Source organism: Ambystoma mexicanum, chromosome 11 (genome assembly GCF_040938575.1).
Source record: "Ambystoma mexicanum isolate Mex_15411 chromosome 11, UKY_AmexF1_1, whole genome shotgun sequence".
Classification (NCBI taxonomy): Eukaryota; Metazoa; Chordata; class Amphibia; order Caudata; family Ambystomatidae; genus Ambystoma; species Ambystoma mexicanum.
Genome location: NC_090934.1, coordinates 13742886 through 13762084, shown reverse-complemented (window position 1 = coordinate 13762084; position 19199 = coordinate 13742886). Strand labels below are relative to the sequence as shown.

General features: G+C 47.3%; 1 protein-coding gene across 4 annotated transcripts in view; it reads left to right on the top strand.

The window, feature by feature from the left end:
* LOC138502994 (CYFIP-related Rac1 interactor A-like) overlaps positions 1-19199 on the top strand; it is a 668876-nt gene that overhangs the window by 628361 nt on the left and 21316 nt on the right. For all 4 annotated transcript variants that reach the window (XM_069622402.1, XM_069622405.1, XM_069622404.1 and 1 more), the window contains one exon: positions 16558-16628. In XM_069622402.1, coding sequence (XP_069478503.1) covers positions 16558-16628 — 71 coding nt within the window. The remainder of the gene's footprint in view (positions 1-16557; positions 16629-19199) is intronic.

The following is a 19199-nucleotide window of genomic DNA, read 5'->3' as shown; positions in this document are numbered from 1 at the left end:
TAAGATGAACAAACACCCTGGGATGCATTAAGGTGAACTAACACCACGTTGTGCATTAAGACGAACGAACACCACAGGGTGCATTAAAACAAACTAACTCCACTGGGTGCATTAAGATGAACGAACACCATGGGGTGCATTAAGACGAACGAACACCAAAGGGTTCATTAAGATGAACGAACTCCACTGGGTGAATTAAGATGAACGAACGCCACAGGTGCATTAAGACGAACGAACGCCACGGGATGCATTAAGGTGAACGAACACCACGGGGTGCATTAAGACGAACGAACACCACAGGATGATCCGAGCAGTTGGATTAATTTTAAGAGCTGCATATGTGCTTGTGGGCAAATGGGGGTTTGTTGTTCTCTGTTTTACAGTCACTTCTGAACTGTAGAAGTCTTGGGGGAGCTGAAGGACACGGACCAGCGATGCACCTCGATTACACTGATGTGTTCTGCCCCCCAAAAAGCAAAGAAACGTCCAGCACACACAGTATGACACAGTATGACTGGCGTGGCAGAAGGAGGGCAGATGCCACATGCATCCTGTGGCGGGTTATCTGCAGCCGCCTCCTGCACCAAAGGATGGAAGCGGAGACCGGAAACTATTCAGGCGAGACCGCATGTCTCGCCTGAATAGTTTCTCTCAAGGAGTCATGCTGGCTTCTGCGAATGGCGCATTTAGACACTTCTGCGAATGGCGCATTTAGACACTTCTGCGGATGGTGCATTTAGCAACTTCTGCAAATGGCGCATTTAGACACTTCTGTGGATGGTGCTTTTAGAGACTTTTGCAGATGGTGCATTCAGACACTTCTGTGGATGGTGCATTTAGACACTTCTGTGGATGGTGCATTTAGAGACTTCTGTGAATGGTGCATTTAGACACTATTGTGGATGGCGCATTTAGACACTTCTGCGGATGGTGAATTTGGGCACTTCTATGGATGCTGCATTTTGACACTTCTGGATGGTGCATTTAGAGACTTCTGCATATGCCACATTCAGAGACTTCTGTGGATGGTGCATTTGGGGACTTCTGTGGATGGTGCATTTAGACACTTCTGTGGAGGGCGCATTATGCACTTCTCCAGATGGCACATTTCAACACTTCTTTCGATGGTGCATTTAGAGACTTCTGTGGATGACGCATTTAGAGACTTCTGTGGATGGTGCATTTAAAGACTTGTGTGGATGGTGCATTTACAGACCTCTGTGGATGGTGCATTTAAAGACTTGTGTGGATGGTGCATTTACAGACCTCTGTGGATGGTTAATTTACAGACTTCTGTGGATGCCACATTTAGACACTTCTGTGGATGGCGCATTTAGACACTTCTGTGGATGGTGCATTTAGACACTTCTGTGGATGCCGCATTTACATACCTCTGTGGATGGTGAATTTACAGACTTCTGTGGATGCCGCATTTAGAGACTTCTGTGGATGGCGCATTTAGACACTTCTGTGGATGGTGCATTTAGAGACTTCTGTGGATGCTGCATTTAGACACTTCTGTGGATGGCGCATTTAGAGACTTCTGTGGATGCCGCATTTAGACACTTCTGTGGATGCCGCATTTAGAGACTTCTGTGTATGTCGCATTCAGAGACTTATGTGGATGGTGCATTTAGAGACTTCTGGGATGGCGCATTTAGACACTTCTGTGGATGGTGCATTTAGAGACTTCTGTGGATGCTGCATTTAGACACTTCTGTGGATGGCGCATTTAGAGACTTCTGTGGATGCCGCATTTAGACACTTCTGTGGATGGTGCATTTAGAGACTTCTGTGTATGCCGCATTCAGAGACTTATGTGGATGGTGCATTTAGACACTTCTGTGGATGCCGCATTTAGACACTTCTGTGGATGCCGCATTTAGAGACTTCTGTGGATGCCGCATTTAGAGACTTCTGTGGTTGGCGCATTTAGACACTTCTGTGGATGGCGCATTTAGACACTTCTGTGGATGCCGCATTTAGACACTTCTGTGGATGGTGCATTTAGACACTTCTGTGGATGCCGCATTTAGAGACTTCTGTGGATGGTGCATTTAGAGACTTCTGTGGATGCTGCATTTAGAGACTTCTGTGGATGCCGCATTTAGACACTTCTGTGGATGCCGCATTTAGACACTTCTGTGGTTGCCGCATTTAGAGACTTCTGTGGATGCCGCATTTAGAGACTTCTGTGGATGCCGCATTTAGAGACTTCTGTGGATGGCGCATTTAGACACTTCTGTGGATGGCGCATTTAGCCACTTCTGTGGATGCCGCATTTAGAGACCGCATTTAGAGACTTCTGTGAATGCCACATTTAGACACTTCTGTGGATGGCGCATTTAGACACTTCTGTGGATGGTGCATTTAGAGACTTCTGTGTATGCCGCATTCAGAGACTTATGTGGATGGTGCATTTAGACACTTCTGTGGATGCCGCATTTAGACACTTCTGTTGATGCCGCATTTAGACACTTCTGTGGATGCCGCATTTAGACACTTCTGTGGATGGCGCATTTAGACACTTCTGTGGATGGCGCATTTAGAGACTTCTGTGGATGGCGCATTTAGACACTTCTGTGGATGGCGCATTTAGACACTTCTGTGGATGGTGCATTTAGAGACTTCTGTGGATGCTGCATTTAGAGACTTCTGTGGATGGTGCATTTAGACACTTCTGTGGATGCCGCATTTAGAGACTTCTGTGTATGTCGCATTCAGAGACTTATGTGGATGGTGCATTTAGAGACTTCTGGGATGCCGCATTTAGACACTTCTGTGGATGCCGCATTTAGAGACTTCTGTGGATGCCGCATTTAGAGACTTCTGTGGATGGCGCATTTAGAGACTTCTGTGGATGGTGCATTTAGACACTTCTGTGGATGCCGCATTTAGACACTTCTGTGGATGGTGCATTTAGACACTTCTGTGGATGCCGCATTTAGACACTTCTGTGGATGGCGCATTTAGACACTTCTGTGGATGGCGCAGTTAGAGACTTCTGTGGATGCCGCATTTAGACACTTCTGTGGATGGCGCATTTAGACACTTCTGTTGATGCCGCATTTAGACACTTCTGTGGATGGCGCATTTAGACACTTCTGTGGATGGCGCATTTAGAGACTTCTGTGGATGGCGCATTTAGAGACTTCTGTGGATGGCGCATTTAGACACTTCTGTGGATGGCGCATTTAGACACTTCTGTGGATGGTGCATTTAGAGACTTCTGTGGATGCTGCATTTAGAGACTTCTGTGGATGGTGCATTTAGACACTTCTGTGGATGCCGCATTTAGAGACTTCTGTGTATGTCGCATTCAGAGACTTATGTGGATGGTGCATTTAGAGACTTCTGTGGATGGTGCATTTAGACACTTCTGTGGATGCCGCATTTAGACACTTCTGTGGATGCCGCATTTAGAGACTTCTGTGGATGCCGCATTTAGAGACTTCTGTGGATGGCGCATTTAGACACTTCTGTGGATGGTGCATTTAGACACTTCTGTGGATGCCGCATTTAGACACTTCTGTGGATGGTGCATTTAGACACTTCTGTGGATGCCGCATTTAGACACTTCTGTTGATGCTGCATTTAGACACTTCTGTGGATGCCGCATTTAGAGACTTCTGTGGATGCCGCATTTAGAGACTTCTGTGGATGCCGCATTTAGAGACTTCTGTGGATGCCGCATTTAGACACTTCTGTGGATGGCGCATTTAGACACTTCTGTGGATGGCGCATTTAGACACTTCTGTGGATGCTGCATTTAGAGACTTCTGTGGATGCTGCATTTAGAGACTTATGTGGATGGTGCATTTAGACACTTCTGTGGATGCCGCATTTAGTGACTTCTGTGGATGGTGCATTTAGAGACTTCTGGGATGCCGCATTTAGACATTTCTGTGGATGGCGCATTTAGACACTTCTGTGGATGGCGCATTTAGAGACTTCTGTGGATGGCGCATTTAGACACTTCTGTGGATGGTGCATTTAGAGACTTCTGTGGATGCTGCATTTAGAGACTTCTGTGGATGGTGCATTTAGACACTTCTGTGGATGCCGCATTTAGAGACTTCTGTGTATGTCGCATTCAGAGACTTATGTGGATGGTGCATTTAGAGACTTCTGTGGATGCCGCATTTAGAGACTTCTGTGGATGCCGCATTTAGAGACTTCTGTGGATGGCGCATTTAGACACTTCTGTGGATGGCGCATTTAGACACTTCTGTGGATGCCGCATTTAGACACTTCTGTGGATGGTGCATTTAGACACTTCTGTGGATGCCTCATTTAGACACTTCTGTTGATGCCGCATTTAGACACTTCTGTGGATGCCGCATTTAGAGACTTCTGTGGATGGCGCATTTAGACACTTCTGTGGATGGTGCATTTAGAGACTTCTGTGGATGCTGCATTTAGAGACTTCTGTGGATGCTGCATTTAGACACTTCTGTGGATGCCGCATTTAGACACTTCTGTGGATGCCGCATTTAGAGACTTCTGTGGATGCCGCATTTAGAGACTTCTGTGGATGGCGCATTTAGACACTTCTGTGGATGGCGCATTTAGCCACTTCTGTGGATGCCGCATTTAGAGACCGCATTTAGAGACTTCTGTGGATGCCGCATTTAGACACTTCTGTGGATGGCGCATTTAGACACTTCTGTGGATGGTGCATTTAGAGACTTCTGTGTATGCCGCATTCAGAGACTTATGTGGATGGTGCATTTAGAGACTTCTGGGATGCCGCATTTAGACATTTCTGTGGATGGCGCATTTAGACACTTCTGTGGATGCCGCATTTAGACACTTCTGTGGATGCCGCATTTAGACACTTCTGTGGATGGCGCATTTAGACACTTCTGTTGATGCCGCATTTAGACACTTCTGTGGATGCCGCATTTAGACACTTCTGTGGATGGCGCATTTAGACACTTCTGTGGATGGCGCATTTAGAGACTTCTGTGGATGGCGCATTTAGACACTTCTGTGGATGGCGCATTTAGACACTTCTGTGGATGGCGCATTTAGAGACTTCTGTGGATGCTGCATTTAGACACTTCTGTGGATGCCGCATTTAGACACTTCTGTGGATGCCGCATTTAGAGACTTCTGTGGATGCCGCATTTAGAGACTTCTGTGGATGGCGCATTTAGACACTTCTGTGGATGGTGCATTTAGACACTTCTGTGGATGCCGCATTTAGACACTTCTGTGGATGGTGCATTTAGACACTTCTGTGGATGCCGCATTTAGACACTTCTGTTGATGCCGCATTTAGACACTTCTGTGGATGCCGCATTTAGAGACTTCTGTGGATGCCGCATTTAGAGACTTCTGTGGATGCCGCATTTAGACACTTCTGTGGATGGCGCATTTAGACACTTCTGTGGATGGTGCATTTAGAGACTTCTGTGGATGCTGCATTTAGAGACTTATGTGGATGGTGCATTTAGACACTTCTGTGGATGCCGCATTTAGTGACTTCTGTGGATGCCGCATTTAGAGACACCTGTGGATGCCGCATTTAGACACTTATGTGGATGGCGCATTTAGACACTTCTGTGGATGGTGCATTTAGAGACTTCTGTGGATGCTGCATTTAGAGACTTATGTGGATGGTGCATTTAGAGACTTCTGTGGATGCCGCATTTAGACACTTCTGTGGATGGCGCATTTAGACACTTCTGTGGATGCCGCATTTAGAGACTTCTGTGGATGGCGCATTTAGACACTTCTGTGGATGGCGCATTTAGACACTTCTGTGGATGCCGCATTTAGACGCTTCTGTTGATGCCGCATTTAGACGCTTCTGTTGATGCCGCATTTAGACACTTCTGTGGATGCCGCATTTAGACACTTCTGTGGATGGCGCATTTAGACACTTCTGTGGATGCCGCATTTAGACACTTCTGTTGATGCCGCATTTAGACACTTCTGTGGATGCCGCATTTAGACACTTCTGTTGATGCCGCATTTAGACACTTCTGTGGATAGCGCATTTAGAGACTTCTGTAGATGGCGCATTTAGAGACTTCTGTGGATGCTGCATTTAGAGACTTCTGTGGATGGTGCATTTAGACACTTCTGTGGATGCCGCATTTAGACACTTCTGTGGATGGCGCATTTGGGGAAATTCTGAATATTTCCAGTGGGATTTATTTATTTGTTTATTTATTTATTTCTAATGCGCACCAGACCCGGGGGTATCAGGGCACAGCAATTGAAGCAAGTGCAAGGCTTAGGTTACAGAAATACAAGATACAAGCAAGAATAAAACATATATGTAGGCTATAATCAGGTGAGATACAAATACAAATACAAATATGCAGCAAACATGTGCCAAGAAATATTTGAGGGGATGTGCAGAAGCATTCCCAGGGTAGAGATAACACAGCAGTAAAATCTACAGGTCTGTGGATTTGAGCAAATTGATGTAGTTGTGTCTAAATGTCAAGTACGGTTGATCTTCTCTAAGAGGGTGTGGCAAGGAGTTCCAGAGTTTGGCTGCTTTTACGGGAAAGCTACTACTACCAGCCTTAGTGAGCCTAAATCTGGGGATAGTAAGGCAGTTGGCGTTGGCAAGTCTCATAGGTCTGGTGGATGTTCTTCTATGGAATCTATCCATTTATTTTAATGCCATTATAATCGGTTGTGAAACGGGAGATAAGTGGAAAAGCAGATTTCCATGACACATTAATAATGAGGAAAGTAATTCACATGGTTTGCATGTCCCGCCCTCTGGTGGTAAGGCCTGGAAAGGCAACTTTTGTATTTGAAATTGAAATAAACGCAGCCGTCCACATTGGCCCGTCTGTTATTGCATGCGCCTAGCTACCGCCAATGCACACACGGCTGCAGCGCCCAACCGTCTGTTATTGCATGCACCTAGCTACCGCCAATGCACACACGGCTGCAGTGCCCAACACACACAGCTGTCAGGACAATATATGTGCAAACCACAGCGAACCCAAACCCCCTGAGACGAGATTCAATTCATCATCGGCATATGGTCCTACCACACATCACCTGAAAAAAAGGCAGAGTTAAGGAAGGATCAGAAATGCGAGCCTTGAGCAGAGTTCCCACAGCTATGCAGGCCCACACCCCGGTCCAACTCTCCAAGGCCTTTGAAGTATCCATCCATACTACCTCACCACATTCTGCTGCCTGCATCAGTGCACTTGATGCAGGGCATCTATAACCAATACCAGATACTGCAGTCTTCCAATGCTACCTGCCAACTGGACCCTTGACACCAGCCTCCAATCACCTACATACCTGGTGGCAGACCATGCATGGCTGCAAGCTGGGGAACTCCCCCTCTACACACGTATAGAGCGCCTTCATGGCATCTCTCGTTTGTGTGGCCCTAGACGAGAACTGTGGCAGGTATAGGCGCTTTCGCCCAGCCACCAATCGCCACTAAGCTGTCCCTTAACAGTCCACGCACCCATCGCACGCGAGCCACACCACCCATCTCACGCAAGCCACACCATCCATCGACGTGAGCCACACCACCCATCTCACGTGAGCCTCCACCCATCCATTTACTCAGAATCGTACTCTAACCTGCATTTCGGTACAGGTACTCAGAATTGTACTCTTACCTGCATTTCAATCCAGTTACTCAGAATCATACTCTGACCTGCCTTTCCATCCAGTTACTCAGAATCATACTCTGACCTGCATTTCGTTCCAGTTACTCTGACCTGCTTTTCCATCCAGTTACTCTGAATCGTACTCTGACCTGCAGTTCCATCCAGTTACTCAGAATCGTACTCTGACCTCCATTTCTGTCCAGTTACTCAGAATTGTACTCTGACCTGCATTTCCATCCAGTTACTCAGAATCGTACCCTGACCTGCATTTCCATCCAGTTACTCAGAATCATACTCTGACCTGCATTTCGATCCAGTTACTCTGACCTGCTTTTCCATCCAGTTACTTAGAATCTGTCATAAATCACCAAGGTATCTTATGAAAAGGATACAATTGGTAGGGCTCTTCCGGATCCTTATTCACACGACTTGATAGTAGTGAAGTCAAATTAGACCTTCCAAATGATACCACTCTCTGACTGGTGAAACAGGCATAGTGAGGGATCACTGGAAAGGGCGTGGGAGCTTTATAGGAAGTCAGCCTACGATAAATAAAGTATCATGAGAAACTGTCCCAAATCAACTATAGAACAGCAATAGCACTAATTAACAACACTGACCTGTAGGCTTAGAACTGAAGTCTCCACCAAAGTCTCAGAAGAAATACAGGAGTTGAAACAACGAAAAGGAGGAGAAGGTTAGTAAGGGAGATTAATCCCGAACAGCACGAGGCTCACGCTAGATACCGGGTTGGTGCACCACAGGATAGCATCCAAAGTACTGTGCACAATCACCTTCAAAAAGAAATACTTCCTTTCCCACGTAGAACAGAAATATGATGAAATGAGTCCACCTGTTATCTCATCACAGGTGCCAGGGATTCACTCCAAAGCAAAGAATTGTATGCGTGTGGAATTACACGTTTCAACAGAGTTCAAAAGCCAGCATGCAGGTTACACGTGACAGAGTTCACGCAGCCGGGAAAGCCGCTCTTGCAAGCGTGAGGATTCACACGCAACACAAGGACACGCAACTAGGACTGCAGCATGTAAATAGTAGAGTAGACCGCGTGCGATACGCAAACAGAAGTGCACGCAGTCAGAGCAGCCGTACCTGAATAGTTCCAGAGTCCGCGTGTGTATTACCCACGAACAAAGTACACGCAGCCGGGACAGCCACGCTAGCGTCCACGTGAGATTTAACACGCGACCAAAGTGCAAACAGCCCAGGACAGTCGCGCTTGGAAACAGCGTCTATGTGGGATTTACACGCGACCAAACTTCACGTAGTCAGGAAAGCAGCATGCAAAGAAAGCAGGAACCCGTGTGTCAGAATACACGCGACTGAGGAGCACGCAGACAGTGCGGCCAACCTGTGACTTCCAGGCAGCAGCTCCAAGAATTCGTGTGTGGAAGAAAACACCCCGAAGAAGCCAAGGAAGTAACTGAAAAGAATGCGAGGACGCAGATCAAAGGTTTCAGGTACCAAACATCATATTGGTTTAATCAGAAGCAGCGAGCGACGTATTACCGCTGCTTATGAACGTACTGCCATAACACACGTGACTAACCTGAATCACGTGAATTTAACGATGTGAATAATGCAGACGTCATTTTCCCGGCAGTGCATCAAACAATCTCCATTTAGAATGGAACGGTCTAGCAGTTCTATGAGCATAACTCGTTCTGCGTGAAGATGTTGTTCCAGGTCCAGATTTAATATGTCCAGCATGCATGACAGAATCGTACTCTGACCTGCATTTCTCGGACCCGCACTTTCATCCAGTTACTCAGAATCGTACACGGACCTGCATTTCCATCCAGTTACTAAGAATTGTACTCTGACCCGCATTTCCATCCAGTTACTCAGACCTGTATTTCCATCCAGTTACTTAGAATCGTACTCTGACCCGCATTTCCATCCAGTTACTCAGAATCGTACTCTGACCCGCATTTTCATCCCGTTACTCAGAATCGTACTCTGACCCACATTTCCATCCAGTTTCTCAGAATCATACTCTGACCTGCATTATCATCCAGTTACTCAGAATCGTACTCTGACCCGCATTTTGTTCCATTTACTCAGAATCGTACTCAAACCTGCATTTCCATCCAGTTACTAAGAATTGTACTCTGACCCGCATTTCCATCCAGTTACTCAGACCTGTATTTCCATCCAGTTACTTAGAATCGTACTCTGACCCGCATTTCCATCCAGTTACTCAGAATCGTACTCTGACCCGCATTTTGATCCAGTTACTCAGAATCGTACTCAAACCTGCATTTCAATCCAGTTACTCAGAATCATACTCTGACCTGTATTTCCATCCAGTTACTCAAAATCATACTCTGATCTGCATTTCCATCCAGTTACTCATAATCATACTCTGACCCGCATTTCCATCCAGTTACTCAGAATCATACTCTGATCTGCATTGCATTTCCATCCAGTTACTCAGAATCATACTCTGATCTGCATTGCATTTCCATCCAGTTACTCAGAATCATACTCTGACCTGCCTTTCCATCCAGTTACTCAGAATCGTACTCTGACCTGCATTTCCATCCAGTTACTCAGAATCATACTCTGACCTGCATTTCCATCCAGTTACTCAGAATCATACTCTGACCTGCCTTTCCATCCAGTTACTCAGAATCGTACTCTGACCTGCATTTCCATCCAGTTACTCAGAATCGTACTCTGACCTGCCTTTCCATCCAGTTACTCAGAATCTTACTCTGACCTGCATTTCCATCCAGTTACTCAGAATCATACTCTGACCTGCATTGCATTTCCATCCAGTTACTCAGAATCATACTCTGACCTGCCTTTCCATCCAGTTACTCAGAATCATACTCTGACCTGCATTGCATTTCCATCCAGTTACTCAGAATCATACTCTGACCTGCCTTTCCATCCAGTTACTCAGAATTGTACTCTGACCTGCATTTCCATCCAGTTACTCAGAATGATACTCTGACCTGCCTTTCCATCCAGTTACTCAGAATCATACTCTGATCTGCATTTCCATCCAGTTACTCAGAATCGTACTCAAATCTGCATTTCCATCCAGTTACTCAGAATCATACTCTGATCTGCATTTCCATCCAGTTACTCATAATCGTACTCTGACCTGCATTTCCATCCAGTTACTCAGAATCATACTCTGATCTGCATTGCATTTCCATCCAGTTACTCAGAATCATACTCTGATCTGCATTTCCATCCAGTTACTCATAATTGTACTCTGACCTGCATTTCCATCCAGTTACTCAGAATCATACTCTGACCTGCCTTTCCATCCAGTTACTCAAAATCGTACTCTGACCTGCCTTTCCATCCAGTTACTCAGAATCATACTCTGACCTGCCTTTCCATCCAGTTACTCAGAATCGTACTCTGACCTGCATTTCCATCCAGTTACTCAGAATCATACTTTGTCCTGCCTTTCCATCCAGTTACTCAGAATCGTACTCTGACCTGCATTTCCATCCAGTTACTCAGAATCATACTCTGACCTGCCTTTCCATCCAGTTACTCAGAATCATACTCAAACCTGCATTTCCATCCAGTTACTCAGAATCATACTCTGACCTGTATTTCCATCCATTTACTCAAAATCATACTCTGATCTGCATTTCCATCCAGTTACTCATAATCATACTCTGACCCGCATTTCCATCCAGTTACTCAGAATCATACTCTGACCTGCATTGCATTTTCATCCAGTTACTCAGAATCATACTCTGATCTGCATTTCCATCCAGTTACTCATAATCGTACTCTGACCTGCATTTCCATCCAGTTACTCAGAATCATACTCTGATCTGCATTGCATTTCCATCCAGTTACTCAGAATCATACTCTGATCTGCATTTCCATCCAGTTACTCATAATCGTACTCTGACCTGCATTTCCATCCAGTTACTCAGAATAATACTCTGACCTGCCTTTCCATCCAGTTACTCATAATCGTACTCTGACCTGCCTTTCCATCCAGTTACTCAGAATCATACTCTGACCTGCCTTTCCATCCAGTTACTCAGAATCGTACTCTGACCTGCATTTCCATCCAGTTACTCAGAATCATACTCTGACCTGCCTTTCCATCCAGTTACTCAGAATCGTACTCTGACCTGCATTTCCATCCAGTTACTCAGAATCGTACTCTGACCTGCATTTCCATCCAGTTACTCAGAATCATACTCTGACCTGCCTTTCCATCCAGTTACTCAGAATCGTACTCTGACCTGCATTTCCATCCAGTTACTCAGAATCATACTCTGACCTGCATTGCATTTCCATCCAGTTACTCAGAATCATACTCTGACCTGCCTTTCCATCCAGTTACTCAGAATCGTACTCTGACCTGCATTTCCATCCAGTTACTCAGAATCATACTCTGACCTGCCTTTCCATCCAGTTACTCAGAATCATACTCTGATCTGCATTTCCATCCAGTTACTCATAATCGTACTCTGATCTGCATTTCCATCCAGTTACTCAGAATCATACTCTGACCTGCATTGCATTTCCATCCAGTTACTCAGAATCATACTCTGACCTGCATTGCATTTCCATCCAGTTACTCAGAATCATACTCTGATCTGCATTGCATTTCCATCCAGTTACTCAGAATCATACTCTGATCTGCATTTCCATCCAGTTACTCATAATCGTACTCTGACCTGCATTTCCATCCAGTTACTCAGAATCATACTCTGATCTGCATTTCCATCCAGTTACTCATAATCGTACTCTGACCTGCATTTCCATCCAGTTACTCAGAATCATACTCTGATCTGCATTGCATTTCCATCCAGTTACTCAGAATCATACTCTGATCTGCATTGCATTTCCATCCAGTTACTCAGAATCATACTCTGATCTGCATTGCATTTCCATCCAGTTACTCAGAATCATACTCTGATCTGCATTTCCATCCAGTTACTCCGAATCGTACTCTGACCTGCATTTCCATCCAGTTACTCAGAATCGTACTCTGACCTGCATTTCATCCAGTTACTCAGAATCATACTCTGACCTGCATTTCCATCCAGTTACTCAGAATCATACTCTGACCTGCATTTCCATCCAGTTACTCAGAATCATACTCTGACCTGCATTTCCATCCAGTTACTCAGAATCATATTCTGATCTGCATTTCCATCCAGTTACTCAGAATCGTACTCTGACCTGCATTTCCATCCAGTTACTCAGAATCATATTCTGACCTGCATTTCCAACCAGTTACTCAGAATCATACTCTGACCTGCATTTCCATCCAGTTACTCAGAATCATACTCTGATCTGCATTGCATTTCCATCCAGTTACTCAGAATCATACTCTGATCTGCATTGCATTTCCATCCAGTTACTCAGAATCATACTCTGATCTGCATTTCCATCCAGTTACTCAGAATCGTACTCTGACCTGCATTTCCATCCAGTTACTCAGAATCATATTCTGACCTGCATTTCCAACCAGTTACTCAGAATCGTACTCTGACTTGCATTTCCATCCAGTTACTCAGAATCATACTCTGACCTGCCTTTCCATCCAGTTACTCAGAATCGTACTCTGACCTGCATTTCCATCCAGTTACTCAGAATCATACTCTGACCTGCATTTCAATCCAGTTACTCAGAATCATACTCTGACCTGCATTGCATTTCCATCCAGTTACTCAGAATCATACTCTGATCTGCATTGCATTTCCATCCAGTTACTCATAATCGTACTCTGATCTGCATTTCCATCCAGTTACTCAGAATCGTACTCTGATCTGCATTGCATTTCCATCCAGTTACTCAGAATCATACTCTGATCTGCATTGCATTTCCATCCAGTTACTCAGAATCATACTCTGATCTGCATTGCATTTCCATCCAGTTACTCAGAATCATACTCTGACCTGCATTGCATTTCCATCCAGTTACTCAGAATCATACTCTGACCTGCATTGCATTTCCACCCAGTTACTCAGAATCATACTCTGATCTGCATTGCATTTCCATCCAGTTACTCAGAATCATACTCTGACCTGCATTTCCATCCAGTTACTCAGAATCATACTCTGACCTGCATTTCAATCCAGTTACTCAGAATCGTACTCTGACCTGCATTTCCATCCAGTTACTCAGAATCATATTCTGACCTGCATTTCCAACCAGTTACTCAGAATCGTACTCTGACCTGCATTTCCATCCAGTTACTCAGAATCATACTCTGACCTGCATTTCAATCCAGTTACTCAGAATCGTACTCTGACCTGCATTTGCAACCAGTTACTCAGAATCGTACTCTGACCTGCATTTCCAGCAGGGGGAAAGGGCGGTGCAGGGTGGTGGGAGGTAGCAGATGAGGAGTGACAGATCACGGGAGTCCAGTGGCCAGGGAAGGTAAGGTGAAGCAGGGGGATAGGGCGGCGCAGGCTGGTGGAAGCTAGCAGATGAGGAGTGACAGATCACGGGAGTCCAGTGGTCAGGGAAGGTAAGGTGAAGCAGGGGGATAGGGCGGCGCAGGCTGGTGGAAGCTAGCAGATGAGGAGTGACAGATCACAGGAGTCCAGTGGTCAGGGAAGGTAAGGTGAAGCAGGGGGATAGGGCGGCACAGGCTGGTGGAAGCTAGCATATGAGGAGTGACAGATCACGGGAGTCCAGTGGTCAGGGAAGGTAAGGTGAAGCAGGGGGATAGGGCGGCGCAGGGTGGTGGAAGCTAGCAGATGAGGAGTGACAGATCACGGGAGTCCAGTGGTCAGGGAAGGTAAGGTGAAGCAGGGGGATAGGGCGGCGCAGGCTGGTGGAAGCTAGCAGATGAGGAGTGACAGATCACGGGAGTCCAGTGGTCAGGGAAGGTAAGGTGAAGCAGGGGGATAGGGCGGCGCAGGGTGGTGGAAGCTAGCAGATGAGGAGTGACAGATCACGGGAGTCCAGTGGTCAGGGAAGGTAAGGTGAAGCAGGGGGATAGGGCGGCGCAGGCTGGTGGAAGCTAGCAGATGAGGAGTGACAGATCACGGGAGTCCATTGGTCAGGGAAGGTAAGGTGAAGCAGGGGGATAGGGCGGCGCAGGGTGGTGGAAGCTAGCAGATGAGGAGTGACAGATCACGGGAGTCCAGTGGTCAGGGAAGGTAAGGTGAAGCAGGGGGATAGGGCGGCGCAGGGTGGTGGAAGCTAGCAGATGAGGAGTGACAGATCACGGGAGTCCAGTGGTCAGGGAAGGTAAGGTGAAGCAGGGGGATAGGGCGGCGCAGGCTGGTGGAAGCTAGCAGATGAGGAGTGACAGATCACGGGAGTCCAGTGGTCAGGGAAGGTAAGGTGAAGCAGGGGGATAGGGCGGCGCAGGGTGGTGGAAGCTAGCAGATGAGGAGTGACAGATCACGGGAGTCCAGTGGTCAGGGAAGGTAAGGTGAAGCAGGGGGATAGGGCGGCGCAGGCTGGTGGAAGCTAGCAGATGAGGAGTGACAGATCACGGGAGTCCAGTGGTCAGGGAAGGTAAGGTGAAGCAGGGGGAAAGGGCGGCGCAGGGTGGTGGAAGCTAGCAGATGAGGAGTGACAGATCACGGGAGTCCAGTGGTCAGGGAAGGTAAGGTGAAGCAGGGGGATAGGGCGGCGCAGGGTGGTGGAAGCTAGCAGATGAGGAGTGACAGATCACGGGAGTCCAGTGGTCAGGGAAGGTAAGGTGAAGCAGGGGGATAGGGTGGCGCAGGGTGGTGGAAGCTAGCAGATGAGGAGTGACAGATCACGGGAGTCCAGTGGTCAGGGAAGGTAAGGTGAAGCAGGGGGATAGGGCGGCGCAGGGTGGTGGAAGCTAGCAGATGAGGAGTGACAGATCACGGGAGTCCAGTGGTCAGGGAAGGTAAGGTGAAGCAGGGGGATAGGGCGGCGCAGGGTGGTGGAAGCTAGCAGATGAGGAGTGACAGATCACGGGAGTCCAGTGGTCAGGGAAGGTAAGGTGAAGCAGGGGGATAGGGCGGCGCAGGGTGGTGGAAGCTAGCAGATGAGGAGTGACAGATCACGGGAGTCCAGTGGTCAGGGAAGGTAAGGTGAAGCAGGGGGATAGGGCGGCGCAGGGTGGTGGAAGCTAGCAGATGAGGAATGATTGATCGGGATCCAATGGCCAGTGAAGGAATAGTGAAGCAGGGGCTTAGGGGGGCGCAGGGATGAGGAGTGAGAATGATATGGAGGCTTAAGATGAGGAGGGCAACCACGGCCAGGAGGGACCATGGGCTTATACTAGGGAACCAAGGCCATGGTTTGGTGGTTCCAACTGGCTGGCCCTCTTTGGCTGGGCCTCTTTGGCTGGGCCTCTCTGGCTGGCCCTCTCTGGCTGGGCCCTCTCTGGCTGGGTGCTAATATTGGTTTCAGGAGCACCAAGAGCGTTTGCACGTGCTGAAAAGGCAGACACTAGGTCAGTGCAGCACTTCCGGGTCGCTGCTTGTATGCAGGAACAGCCCCTTGCTTCCCGACGTAACACAGCCACCAAGATGCATGCGCTGCAAACCCAGCACTTTCTAGGGCCCTAGTTAGTGAACATGCACACTTGGAAAAATGCGACAAAGCAGGGGCGACCCTGGACTTCTAAGAGCTTTGCACAATCGCGCCCTGGCTGTGCAGGCCTTTCACAGGAATGTGAAGCAGGGAGGAGGGGTCGGGGGGGGGCAGGGAGCGCCATGACATTGCAGCCGCCTGCAGAGCAGTCCTAGACCTGCCTCTAAGTGACTCATATTGAAGAAAGGCAGAGATAACACAAAGCACCTCTACACAAAGCAGAGAGAAGGGTGCCTGCAGCAGAAAGTGCACATGTCGGGGTACCCACCCCAAGGCAGGCAGAACACAGATAGGAGAGAACGCATTATATACTGGGCTCTGTTGGGTTTAATTGTGTCTGCCGGAAGAAGCACTGTTCGCCCCTACAGCTGACCTCTGACCTCTGCTGCATTTTTCCTTTCAGATGAAGGGATGCATTAAAGTCTTGAAAGATCAACCTTCTAACAGCACAGATGGGCTACTCAACGCTCTGAGGTAAGATCCCTGATCCACTAAGATCCCAGGCCTTCAGAGTGGCCTCCTTAACCGGGAAGATCCCTGGCCTTGTGCCTGACCTCACTAGTAAGGCCACAAGTTTCAGCCCGATACCCTATGATACATGACCTTCTACATGACCTCAATCCCACAGGAAGACCACTGCCTTCTGCCTGACCTCACTAGTAAGGTCACAAGCCTCAGCCCGATACCCTACAATACATAACCTTCTACATGACCTCAATCCCACAGGAAGACCACTGCCTTCTGCCTGACCTCACTAGTAAGGTCACAAGCCTCAGGCCGATACCCTACAATACATAACCTTCTACATGACCTCCATCCCACAGGAAGACCACTGCCTTCTGCCTGACCTCACTAGTAAGGTCACAAGCCTCAGCCCGATACCCTACAATACATAACCTTCTACATGACCTCCATCCCACAGGAAGACCACTGCCTTCTGCCTGACCTCACTAGTAAGGTCAGAAGCCTCAGCCCGATACCCTACAATACATAACCTTCTACATGACCTCCATCCCACAGGAAGACCACTGCCTTCTGCCTGACCTCACTGGTAAGGTCACAAGCCTCAGCCCGATACCCTACAATACATAACCTTCTACATGACCTCCATCCCACAGGAAGACCACTGCCTTCTGCCTGACCTCACTAGTAAGGTCACAAGCCTCAGCCCGATACCCTACAATACATAACCTTCTACATGACCTCACTCCCACAGGAAGACCACTGACCTGCCTGACCTCACTAGTAAGGTCACAAGCCTCAGCCCGATACCCTACAATACATAACCTTCTACATGACCTCAATCCCACAGGAAGACCACTGACCTGCCTGACCTCACTAGTAAGGTCACAAGCCTCAGCCCGATACCCTACAATACATAACCTTCTACATGACCTCAATCCCACAGGAAGACCCCTGACCTGCCTGACCTCACTAGTAAGGTCACAAGTCTCAGCCTCATACCCAAAGATACATAGCCTTCTACATGACCTCGATCCCACAGGAAGACCACTGGCCTTCTGCCTGACCTCACTAGTATGGTCACAAGCCTCAGCCTGATACCTAACGATACATAGCCTTCTGCATGACCTCCATCCCACAGGAAAACCGCTGGCCTTCTGCCTGACCTCACTAGTAAGGTCACAAGCCTCAGCCTCATACGCTACGATAAATGGCCTTCTACATGACCTCGATCCCACAGGAAGACCATTGGCCTTCTGCCTGACCTCACTAGTAAGGTCACAAGCCTCAGCCTGATACCTAACAATACATAGCCTTCTGCATGACCTCAATCCCACAGAAAGACCACTGACCTGCCTGACCTCACTAGTAAGGTCACAAGCCTCAGCCTGATACGCTACGATAAATGGCCTTCTACATGAACTCCATCCCACAGGAAGACCCCTGACCTGCCTGACCTCACTAGTAAGGTCACAAGCCTCAGCCTGATACGCTACGATACATGGCTTTCTACAGGATCTCCATCCCACAGGAGGACCACTGGCCTTCAGCCTGACTTCACTAGTAAGGTCACAAGTCTCATCCTCATACCCAAAGATACATAGCCTTCTACATGACCTCGATCCCACAGGAAGACCACTGGCCTTCTGCCTGACCTCACTAGTAAGGTCACAAGCCTCAGGCTGATACCTAACGATACATAGCCTTCTGCATGACCTCCATCCCACAGGAAAACCGCTGGCCTTCTGCCTGACCTCACTTATCAATTATCCATTGATGTCATCATGATTTAGCAAGAATCCACTATCTTAGAATTTGCTTGACCATGCCTGGCTTATCACAAAATGGTGGATCAACCTATTCCTGGTCAGAACTTGATACCTGCTCCGATTTTAAACTAGTTTTTCAGTAATTTATAATAAGCATATACTACTTAACAAACCTTCTATCACACAAGACATGCTGACCCCACACAATAGAACGCTCTTCTAAGCACTTTTCTGAAAGGCACTACATTTCAGATTTTCGCAACATTTAAAGTCATTGATTTACCCGACAAGTTATCAACATTCGGTTTGAGGGGGAGGGGTTCTATCTTCAATACATTCAGTTTGAGGGGGATGACCCCCTGTACACACACCCTCTGTATTGTATTTAGTCACTTATTCAGTACATACCACTACACCCATGTCCACCCTCCTCAGTTTTCAGTGTACCTACACATCTCTGTCCTAATCATTCTTTCTTGTGCAACAATTTATTTCAATCTGAGAGGTAGCCTGAAACATTTCTACAACGTCAGTACTAACACATTATACACTGCTAAACCGGTATGTGTACCTAAAGAGTGACTTTATTTACTCTTATCTGAGTCCCACCTCCATTACCCAATTTACCTTAAAATAACTATATGCCTCAGATCATTTTACAAACACTATGAGAATTAAGAGATTATCACACCTTGAGGTAACCCACCAGCTCGTTCATCATACAATGTCACATGTGACATATCCTCCACATTTGTCCCGTCACTCCCACCCCACAACATTTTTCCTTGCTCCCATTGTCTTCGGCATGCATATT